This window comes from Anser cygnoides, chromosome Z (assembly GCF_040182565.1).
Source record: "Anser cygnoides isolate HZ-2024a breed goose chromosome Z, Taihu_goose_T2T_genome, whole genome shotgun sequence".
In the NCBI taxonomy this organism is placed as follows: Eukaryota; Metazoa; Chordata; class Aves; order Anseriformes; family Anatidae; genus Anser; species Anser cygnoides.
The window spans coordinates 25,676,893-25,689,062 of NC_089912.1; the positions used below are offsets into that span (position 1 = coordinate 25,676,893).

The 12,170-nt window shown below is 34.2% G+C and overlaps 1 protein-coding gene across 15 annotated transcripts in view; it reads left to right on the top strand.

The window, feature by feature from the left end:
• Positions 1-9,209, top strand: part of PPIP5K2 (diphosphoinositol pentakisphosphate kinase 2) — a 52,516-nt gene extending 43,307 nt beyond the window's left edge. For 8 of the 15 annotated variants that reach the window (XM_066988460.1, XM_066988459.1, XM_066988466.1 and 5 more), the window contains 4 exons: positions 535-597; positions 4,221-4,367; positions 5,915-6,043; positions 7,412-9,209. In XM_066988460.1, the coding sequence (XP_066844561.1) occupies positions 535-597; positions 4,221-4,367; positions 5,915-6,043; positions 7,412-7,515 (443 nt within the window). In that variant the 3' untranslated portion in view covers positions 7,516-9,209. The remainder of the gene's footprint in view (positions 1-534; positions 598-4,220; positions 4,368-5,914; positions 6,044-7,411) is intronic. The other 7 variants (XM_066988464.1, XM_066988469.1, XM_066988471.1 and 4 more) reach the window with 3 other exon arrangements.
• The last annotated feature ends 2,961 nt before the right edge of the window (positions 9,210-12,170 follow it).

Sequence of the window (12,170 nt, forward strand, 5' to 3'; positions counted from 1 at the left end):
TTGGAGCATATACAAGAAATGAAAGAAATGACAAACTAATAATTTGAATACTGATGGTGAAAATTTTAGGATTCCTGACCTTTTTTCACTGGGGATTGGATTACAAAAGAGCAGGAGATTTTCATTTTTGAATAACGTGGGATAGAGAAGAAAGTCTTTCACTAGATTTCAGAATGTAAAAAAGCACACTTTTTATAACTCCTAGGTGAAACAGTATTCATGCTGTTTCCCCTCCAATTCACTACTCAATGTTCAACTCTAACCTGATATAATGTTGTATGCCAGAATCACCAGCTCATTCTGCTTGTTTTCATACACTTCATTACACATCTTGTAGTTACCAGCAATCCAAATTTTCTTCTTTTTAACCTCTATTTAGATTTTTAGCTCCTTTTCTTGGTCCCTTCTGCATGCCACTCAGTTCTAATACCTTCTCATCTTTTCTTTTTTTCTTACCTCCTCTTTTCCTTTTTAAAAATGTCCCTCTTTTGGTAGCTGTTACAAATTTCAGGTACCTGTTTTTCTCTTTCTTAGACACCACACGCGGTTCTGCTGTTAAAAGGTTTTCTATCTCATTTGCTCGACACCCAACCAATGGTACGTTTTGCTTTTATTTTAAAAACAAAAACAAAAGGTTCCTTGCTTCATCCCTTTTATTTTTATTTCAAATATGGGGTGTACAGTATCATCCAGCCGTCTGTCATTCCTAACTTCAAGCACAATTCCAAATATATTTGTAATCATTAGATATCCTGAATCCCTTCTTTACCATTCATTAGTCTAAATATAACATCAAAATTCATTCCTCAGAAAAATCCTTGAAAAAAATTGAAGTGCTACTTACTGTTAATCATGACTCCTGTAACAAATTATTCTCCCCAATTACTCATGTGATCAGACTGTATGGATACAACATAAAAACAGAAATAAATCTGATCTTTATTGGGTATACGCTTCTTGATAGCTACTGCTGCTTCTTCTTCACCTTTCTCCTGCTGAACTGTTTCCTTGATTCTCCTGATTCTAAAATAAATCACTAAATTGACAACTGGAGTTTATGATTATCTTCTTGAAGTGATACTAAATTAAAAAAGCAAAGCAGACACTTAACATACCTGCAAAATCACTATATTTAACATCAGACAAAAATTTATTTTATCTTATCGTGCTTCTCTGTTCATCAGTTGTGCAAATTACTTAAATATTGTGCTAAAAAGTCACAGCGAGAGAGTTGCCTGTTAACGTGAGAGTTAATTTGCCTTCAGTCTACCATATTTACAAAAAGAAGTCTGTTTAACACAGGACAGAGTTCCGTCTTTCTCTTTTTCAGCAAAACATTTCATACTTAATTTTCTGCTTGATTAAAAATGCCCAAAATATATCCTGTTTGCAAAAACCAAACTTAGTCTTCTGAATCCACCCAGTCTTAATGTAGTTTTTTCAGATTTCTTAATTGCATTTTTAAAATATGCATGACAGCTGGCTGAGTACGGTGGTGATGACATCATCGAAACTGCAGTGGAAATCACCAGCGTTTTAGTGTTAGATTCAAAATGTATTTGTTTAGAGATAAGGTTAAAGAAAAAGAGCGAGTTTTTGTTTTGATTTCTTGAGAAGCAAACCGGTCCGTTATGATATTCATTTGGAATACATAGTGAGTTTTTTGCACTGCAGTGCATGTTGAAGGAAAACTGATACAGTAGGAAAGATGGGAAACTGTTTTTTAATCTGTAGAATCAAATCAAGTAATATTTCCCAAACATTCAAGGTCAGAAAGTAAGAGCTGCACTTGAATACCAGTGGCCAATAATTGATTATTTTCTGCTCCATTTAGCGCTCTCTTTTTGTGGCTGCATTCTTTAAAAATGGATCTAAATTTCTTTTAATGAATGCTTCGATTATTCTGATTCATTTAATACAGATGTTTTACCATACATCTTTTACAAGATTAATGCATGCTCTTTGAGCTCCTACGGAACCTAAATACATTGCAGGTTTCTGAGGTTTCTCTACTAACATGAGGACATATTGGTGTTGTTTTGTCTGTCCTATGGACTATCATTTTGATTCTCCTCGTCCCTTTCACTCTGTTTCTTTCTTACTTTATGTTATTATCATACCTTCTAACTCATTTCAGACTCCCCCCTTCCCTGCCATCTTTAGTTCAAGGAACATGGTGAAACAAGTATCTTCTGACAGTGCTTTACGTTACTTTCTGGGCCTCTTGTGCAGAACACCAACACCTCTTTAGGTGCTGGTCCATTTCCTCTGTGGAATTGCTAGGCTCCAGTGGTATGTCTCTATAGCTTTTAAATGTAAGACAGCAGGGTAGCTTTTTGAAATGCCGCGTGTACCCTTTCATTGTCTTGCATTTTGATGGGAACGGCACTTTATGAGACAATATAACCAAAACTATAAAAGGCTGGTAGTTTACAGGAAATTGCCTTTTTTAAAGGGATACTGTCAGGCTTCTTCATCATTAAAATTAAAAAAAATATTTATTATAAATGTATAATTTATCGTAAAACACTGCGGATAGATTTCCAGGATAACTTTTCAGTCATATCAAAGGCAAAGATGTTGCAACAACATGCTGGGATATGGCTATCAGATAAAAGAGTTGTTAAAACCAAATAAAAACGTATGGAGGGGCAAATTCCTGAAAGAAAAGGGCGTGGGTGTATTTTGAAATTCCTTTCTGGTTTTCTGTAACACTGCAGTATAACAGTACTAGTTATTAAAAAGTTAACCTGACATTGTCCCACTGCATTCAGTGTAAAATTAAAAAAAAAAAAAAACTCATCCAAATGACTGTGACTCTTCTGTCAGTGTAAAGAGCTAAGTCTTACTTTACTGTAATGCAAAGAAAGGGTTTGCGCTTTGCATGCATGCATTGTTATTTAGGATGTTAACATGTATGCCAAACATATTTTTGCTTACTCTGAAGTGTAGCTGTTGTGTTTACATGAAAATAGAAATGAAATATGTGGTGGTGTTTCTTTTGTACATGAAAACAAAGTTTCTGTGAAAGGCACTGTTTTATTTGTAGTATAAGTGAAGCTGACATAAATACACTTCAGGTGATTGTATATTGGGAGTGACTGTCCCTCGAGTTTTATGGCCAAGGTGGATCCAAATATAAATACAGATATTTTCAGCGGGAAATTTTGGTTACTTCTCTATCCAAAGCACTAAGTGGGGAGTGAATAATTAACACTGTATACCAGAGAATATTGATGCTTATTGTTCTGGGGGAGGGAGCAGGTCATAGTCATAATGGTATCTCTAATAAATGTACCTTGAACTGAAACTAAACATGACTTCATTCACTCTTGTCTCTTCATTTAAATATTAAAAAATAAAAATGTAGCAACTGTAAATTTACAGTATTGAATTGCAAAGTTGTAATGTTACAGCTGTATGTTGAAAACACTAATGGATGTATTTTCCTCTTTTGAAATGCAATTGGATGAAGAGCTGTTCATTGAGTTTTCAAACGTGTATCAGTTTACAGAACTGCAGGGTGATTTTTTTTTCCCAAGATGCGTTTAAATGCTTTTCAGTATATTAGTAATATGGATATGCATGGTTGCTTTATAATCAATACTAATAGAAAAGTGAAGCCCAATAAATGTTTAGATTTTGGTTTAGTGTACTTGCCTGTTAAAATGTATGAAACTTACACTATTTAAATACCGTTTTTAAATGCCAAAAGGTAGGTGTAAAACTGTCTTACAAAGATAAAACGTGTAACCGCAAGGTACAAAAGTGGTAATAGCGGTTTTCCTTTTATATTTAAGGCAACAGTTTTTCACAGAATAATGAAGGTGATAGAATGTGAATTCTGCAAATATATTTCTTCTTGGAAGTTTTAGCATTTTTAGTTCTTGTCTTTGCTAACAGTTGATAACGTAGCTGTCAATTGATTTACCTGTTTAGTGTTCTGCCAAAACACATCTGTAAAGTTTGAAGGCTGCTTTCTATGCACATGGGATTTATATCCCATAGTGTGCTACATGGTACCTTGAGTTTAACAGATCCTGGAAACTGGCACATCTTGTTCCAACTCCTGTAACCTTTAATCATTATTTCAAGAGTACTATGTCTGCACGTGCTGATATAAAATAAGTACTTTTTGTCATGAATTAATAATTGCTGATGCAATAGTTTAAATCCTGTCTTAAGTCTGGAAATCTCTTTTCTTTTTTATTTTTCTCTAGGATTTGAACTATATTCCATGGTGCCTTCTATTTGCCCTTTGGAAACTCTACACAACTCCCTGTCTCTGAAACAGGTGGACGAATTTCTCGCCTCTGTTGCTGCTCCATCAAGGGAAAGTCTACAGGAGACATGTACTGATTTTCTTTGTAATTACATTCATTTTAAGTTATTAAATATCTAATGTCTAGTTAACCTTTCCAATATTCTACAGGTAACAAGTAAGCTAAGAATTTTGCTTTAAAAATAAAATTAAAAAAAAAAGAAATAATGTAGATAAACTGTAACTAATTTCTGGAGTATCATCTTGCTGTATGGACACTGTCATAGTCAATTAAAGTAATGCCTCTGCTATAGTAGTAGTATATACTGGTATAGTAGATTAAGGACTTCCTGAAAACATAATTTGTTTATTTTACACATAAATAACACATTAAGAACTTGACTGTATGGTCCACATTGTTAGTTGGATGATGAGGAGTTCTTTTTAATGAGTATGCAGTGTTTCCAGCTTTGTATTTTATGGTTTTACTGCTGGTAACCTCAGCAGAGTAGTGTTGCCTTTTACATCTTAAAACTGTGTTATACCCTGTTTCTTTCAATATTACTTAGTGTTTCACTGTAGAGTGGCAATTACTTAGTTTATAATAGTTTGTGCTGTATGTTTAATATTTAAATTATCTTGAAATTAAATCCAAACTGAATGCTACACGTGCGTATGTGTCTGGGAAGATGGTTTCCCATTGTTGAGTATACTGCTCTTTCTTTAGAAACGGTTTCAGTTAGGTCAGATTTTACCACTTATTAGATCTGTTACAATTTGTATGACCGGTGACTGGAAAACAGTCTTGAGGAATTGCTTAAAGACTCATTCTCTGGTGAGAAAAAGTTATACTTGCCAGTAAGAAAGTTTGTACATAACATTGATTCAAATGTAATGTGGATGTTAAGGATTTTTCCTTTTTTTTTTTTACTGTTACTTTATTTAGCCTTATACATCTTAGATTTGAATCAGTAGCTAATTTGATAGGGTAGAGCTTCTATATCTGAGAAGGAAGATAAGCAATTTAAGAAAACTGATATCATTGGAAGAATTCGGAGTCTCATAGGCATTTCAAAGTTCTCAGCTATTTAAAATGCTTTGTTATGCTGGTTAGGAAGATAGTGTCACTTCAAGATCAGTTCAGAATTTACAGTACACAAGACAGTATTTTTAAAATACCTCCACATAATCTGTATAAAGGAGTAGTTGGAAGTCTGACTTGATAGAATTGAGGCCATAAGCAGTTTGTTCCCCCCTCTGCTTTCTTTTAACATTTGCAGTTGTCTGTGGTAGTCTATTGTATGCACATTTCATAGATGTTTTGAATTAAAAGCAATTATTCCACTGCAATCTTCATAACCTATGAGAAGAAGCACTAATATTGCCAGTCTTCTGGCAAAGCATTTATTACTGAAATTTGGCTTAACCTTCTGGGCAGCTTGGAAGTTATGCCAATTTACTGAGGTGAAAGGGAGATTTTTGTCTTTCATGCACTGAAGTTACTATTACAGTCAGTAATCTGTAGCTGAGTTGCAGTTTGTGTAACTGTGGACAAATAGCAGTTCTGTGGCTACTATTTTTTGCATTTTGCTAAAGTGAATTTTTACTATTAATGCATGTGTATTCTTATTTTATTTTTGTTTTGCTTTTTAGCTTCTCCAACTTATATGAGTCCCCTGTCAGGAAAAAAAATTTCTTTAAATACATACACGCCTGCAAAAATTCAACCAACACCACTTGAAACCTTGCCTGAAAGGCTAGCAATAGAGAAACCAAGCCCATGTAAGTAACTTCTTTCAGAGACAGAATGACTAACTTCATTAAATTATTTCCAGCAATAGGGATTTTTTTTTAGTTTTCATTGTTTCTTAGGGCAGCTATTTCTTAACTTTACATGTCTGTGTAGGTGGGATCATTTTACAAGTCAGCTAGAACTCAACAGCATTGCACAAATTGTTTTAGCAGTTAAACTGTACTAACAGTTACTTTCTTTTATCTTCTGAAGTGTTTGAAAGTACTTCTGTGGCATCTAAATTCATGGGGGTTTGTTTTGTCTTGAAGTATGACAGTATTTCTAGCTATTCCCAAGAGAGACAAGTGGAGAAAAATTATCCACTAGGAAGCATAATAATGAACTGACAAAGAATGTTAACCATTCCTAAATGAAAGTCTGCTATTGACAAAACTGGGGAAGGAAAAAAACATCCTGGATAATTTAAATAGAGGTTACTGTGTACGTGGACTTTGATAGCTGAAAGAGGAAAAGAGAAACTTCCCCACAAAACTTGTAGATGCACAAATTCAAAATATATATAAATGAGATGAAAATATTTTTAATACTTTGTTAATAACAGTAGCTTGCTACACACAAGAATTTTTTCCCTTACTAATTAAAATCACACAACTGAACAGTATGTGTGTCATTACAGTAAAAAGCTTTCTTTTTTTAAATGTTTGTTTGTTGTATTTTTTTTCGCTGCTTATTGGCATGGAATTAGGAACAATACTAGCAAAAAAGAGAAAAAAATTTACCCTTTTTTCACCCAAAACTAAAAACATCACCATGTTGCATTTTTCTTTTATTTTCAGTTATGCTATTTATGGATCCAGTTTATTTTTGATATCCTTGGCTTTGCATACTGGTTTCATCTAATGGTGCTTTATCGGAAAAGCAGTTTTATGTTGAAGCCTGTTTGTATATTTGCTTTAGGAGTATGTTTTGTGATTATGTATGTGTGTATATATATATATATTTTTTTTGGCTCAGTACTATTTTTTTTAGATATGCTAATGGGTCTTCAAAATTGAAAATTATAATATGAAAGGCGTTTATTTAAACAAATGTGAAATACTAGATCAAAGGTTTTCTTGAAGGTGCTACTTGAAAATGCAGAGTACATCTTCTAGGATCTTCTAGGCCTCTGTGAGGAAGTTCACCTTCCCTTGGTGGTACTGGAGGCAGGAATGTTTTGTTGAAAAAGTGACATGCTGAGATCAACAGTAATTCCCTTAGTTCTTTCTATCTCAGTGCCAATGTCAAGGCAGTATTCTATTTCATGTAAAGTAACACTTTCCTCATATTTTCTTGCTTTTGGTGTTTTAGCATGGATATTAAGTGTAAAATCTAATATTTTTTCTTTACCTGTACAGCTTCCAGTGGATCATCTGTTTGTGTATCTAATGTTAAGCTATCTCTTGAAGAGGCCTCACAAGTTGTAAAACTTAGTGGCAACACTCTTTCTGAGAAGAAATGAAATTGATCAGACAAAACTGGAAACAACTTCCTAAACAATTTTTGTGTGTGCTTTCAACTAAATCATTAACCATGCAAAATCCATTCATGTCTGCAATTCATAGTTCGCTTAATCTTTTGTTTATACAAGGTTGACTAATGTGCATTCTACGTATTTAGGTCAAATGTCTTATTTTCTAAAAAACTTCAGGAAATATATTTATTTATTCATTTGAACTGCACACTTCCAATGGAAAAGCTGCACATGAACCTTTTCAGTGTCTTCAAATATTTACTGTAAACTTTTACAAAAGAGAAAATCCCAATCCAGTGGTATGTGTTACAGTGGCTCTGCTGATGTCACTATAATGAAGCATTGTCTGTTGTCATTATAAGCTTCTATTTTCAGGAGTTTATAATTTGCCTGTGAACTTCTTTTGTGGGCTGAAATGTAACACACATCTTGGCTAGAAGCTTTTTTTTTTATATATATTTAACTACATTTCCAAAGAGATCTCTTTTGCCTGTTTTTAAAGATAAGCAGGTGTTTTCTGCATTTGAATAATTTTATATCATATATGCTGCAATAATTAGGCATGATGGAGTGAGTCAACGTTTTTCACTTTTGAGTCTCCTTATTTTTACTCTGTGTTTACATCAGACCTGTAACATTCAAATATACCTTCTCTTCTGTTGTTTAGTATACATGCTGTATACGGGTACCTGTATATCATCCAGCAGATAAAACTGTCTTTTATATGTTTTTATCAAAAAATTCTTTTGTTTACTAAAAAGACAGCTTTATTTGCTTTGCCATATGTTTCTACAATAAGGTGATATTAAAAAGCAGGGTTTATAAAAAGAGAAACGGTTACAGCTGGTCTGCTAGTAAGTTTATCATAAAAATTGTAAATATTCCATCCATACTTTATTCCCATCCCTTCAGAGTAGAGAGAGACTGCTCTACCAGAACTCAGTGGTTAATGGTGCAAAATACTCAGGCTTCATTATGGCATAGGAATTTTCATCCTTCTGTCCTTCCAATCTATAGGGTGGACAACAGCTCTCATTAAAGAAAAAGAACAATGAAGATTTTATAAGAGCTGTGAGAAGCATTATTATCTCAGTGGAACCCTGAGTTACTGGGTTATGTAGAGTAATGATTCAGTCTCAGCAGTTCTTGTGATTTTCTGTGGCATGATGAATCATTTAATGATTATAATTATCCCAGATGTATGAAAATATTGTCTACTTTTGTAAATTCAAGTGGCTGACTATTAATTGCTGACTTAATAAACTACAAGTTAGTGATTCTTTACACATTTAAGTTGCAGAAGAGGTAGCTTCTGAGTAATATTTTTAAGTAGGGCTCTCACTTGTTTCCAGAGCCATTGCAACTGTAATTCTACTCACTTTGCCACAGGATCTGTTTTCAGTGTATACCACACATGAAATAGCTTCGGCACACCAATTCTAAAAAATGCTGGTTAAATACCAAAAATATGAAGGGTTTCACAGCTATATACTTAAAACATTTCATTTTTTTGTAGTGTAATTGTTATTGACAGTGTTTGTCTTGCACACAACTGAATGTACACATTGTTTACCATTTAAAAAATACTGTTCGAATAGAAGTATGCATATCATTCCAATCAACCAAAGCTGCGGCATAACTTTTTTTTATGTGCTCCTAAATAAAAACAAGATCACTGGCAACTTTTGTTCATTGCATTTTCTCTTTCAAGAGTGTATTTGAAGTGCAGTGAGTAGTAGTCTCAGTGCAAAAAAAATTTACAAATATGCAGTTAATATACAAAGACATCAAAATCACTTTTGATGGTGGACAACATAACTTACAAGAAATAGTTTAGCATTTTATGCTGAAAACACTCCTCAAAAAGGTAAACAGTCAAGTAGTCACACGTTCTCCTGTGTTTGCTAATGTTCCAGAATGATTCATGGAATCATAGAATATGTGAGTTGGAAGGGACCCACAAGGATCGAGTCCAACTCCTGGGTCCCCACAGGACTACCCAAAATCAGACCATGTGTCTGACAGCGTTGCGCAAACACTTACTGAACTCAGGCAGATTCAGTGCCATGACCACTGCCCTGAGGAGTCTGTCCCAGTGCCCAACCACCTCTGGGTGAAGAACCTTTTCCTAACACCCAGCCTGACCCTCCCATCTCATTCCATGATGTTCCTTTGGGTCCTGTTGCTGGTTGCCAGAGAGAAGAGCTTGGTGCTTGCCTCTCTGACTGATTACATTAAACGTAAAACCACTGTGTTTTTCTGTTCCTGCTTACTACACTGGCTATAAGGCAAAACATGGACTGTACTAAGCTGATTTGCTGTATGTTCAGCAGAACCTATTTTTAGTCCAGATTATTTATGCAATTGGATTCTCTCTCCCATTAAACTTTTTGAACTGTATGTCGTATTTCAACCAGATATGACAGAGGTCTAAAAGATTCGCAGAAAATCAATGGTTGAATTCAGGTGTAACTCCTGAAATGCTACCACACTATGTAGTTTAAGTGAGCAGTTGTTTCCTTCAGACATCAAGCATCTATTCCAAACAGAACAAAACCCAAAAATCCTTACTAAAACTTGCACAATTTTTTGAAGTAATTTTTTTTTTCTTCTTTATTATAATAAAGACATTATATTTGAGTTCTACTAGCAAGTGAATTTTGTTGAGAGAAATCAGATGTGCTTTCTTAGCACAATTTGTAGGAATCCATATATGCAGGCCTAGAGACAGAGGCATAGGTAGGGAGGCATACAAAAAATCATATGATCAAACTCATCATGCAGTCTGATCAATAGCATCAAAATCAGTAGAGTTCAAAGGAAGATAGCAGAGGAGCTGTAACTAAAACTTCTAAGAGCCATTTCAATGCAAGTGGCAGAACAGGGATTTAACAACAATCTATTACTTCATTTTTCTTTATCAGTTTACAGCAGTTACATTGTTAGTAGACCCACAAGTAAATTGATAAAGAAGAAAACAATGGAGACTCCTAAAAAGTAATTTCTGAAGGAATTGCTAGGTGGTGCAAGAAATGAAGGCTAGTAGCTACTTATGTTTCTTTTTTCTTTTCAAATAATGGCTTAAATATTGTCTGTTTTCATGGAGAGGGCAAATTTCAGTATTTTTGAATAGTAATTTCTCATCTCCCACACCACTCCACGTAATATGCAGTAATAGCTTTCCAGTCCAAACGTTTAAGAATGATAAATTCTTATGATCTGCTATGAAGGAAAGAATCAGTTTTCTGAAATAACACTGAACATGACTAGACATCATGTTTTAGTCTTTAAGGTATACTGAGACGGTTGTATGTTTTTCTATAATAAAGTTGCTGGAAAAGAGGAACTGCTGTGGAAGTTACATTAAGTCTACTGACAATATTTACTTTCAAAAAGAGTCTGTTTTGCTCTGATCCAAACATAATTATGTGGTTGACGGATACTAATGAGAAATTCTGTTTTTAATCAAGTGGTGAATGAGAAGTGCAGGACAGGTATATTTAACAAAATTAGGTAAATATTAGCCTGAAAGGAATGTATACTAGATTTTTGGGGGCCTGAATGTATCTTTTATTCAACACACTGTTGAGAAATGCCCTTTTCATGCAACATTCTAGATCTGTATAATCTGATGTCCAGGTAAAATGGAAACATTCATCGAATGGTATTTTGTGGTGCTCCACACTTACATATCTCTATTTTATTCAGTAAGAGGAACAAAAATCACCTGCAAAGGAGAACAAGGTAATTGTGTGATTTTCATTTTGTACCAGATCAAGAATTTAATAAAATTGCAATATCTTTGCTTACAGCAAAGCCATTTCTTGTCTGGGTGTCTCATTAAATCTCCTCCTGTTCTAATAACGTCTCCCCAGAAGAAAGAATAGCCATTCCTTCCATAAGATCATTCTTATTTATTTTATACTAATATAAATACTAAAACTGCTGTAAATGTTAAAATCTGGGCATAAGCCCATTTGGACCTTGTCTTGCTTAGATTCTTGATAACTTAAGTTCTTTGGGGTGAGGGATGGGAATATATTTGGATTCAAAATAACCATTTCCAAGGCCTCGATAAATTATTTTAAAGGACTGCTATGGGATAAATTTTGAACTATTTATGAATCTTAACTAAGAGTCTATGCTCCTTTTTAAAGAGGATGGGCACGGTGAATGGAGAGTTACAAATTACTGAGCTCTGCACAGAAGAAAAGCAATTAAAAGAACTCAAAAGAGGGAAATGATGTACTTTAAATAGTTGTGTTTTTTTTTTTTTTTAAAGGAGATTCCCGTCTTTTCTAGACTGAATGGTGTGTACTGAACAAGTAAGGACTGATCCAAACAACTATTTCCCGTACATTTTGACTTCACTATAAATGATGCATTCTACCCACAAACTTGAATAAGGTTAAAAAAAGACCATAGGAACACAGAATAATTCAGGCTGGAAAGAACCTCCAGAGGTCTTCAGTCCAATCACTTGTTCAAGTCAGGGTCACCCCTGAGACCAGACCAGGTTACCAAGGACTTTAGACAGTCTGAGCTTGCAAACCGTGAAGGATGGAGAACGTACAACTTCTGTGAACAACCTGTTTCTGTCATGAACGTGTCTTTATTGCTTTTTTTTTTTTTTTTAACAGTCT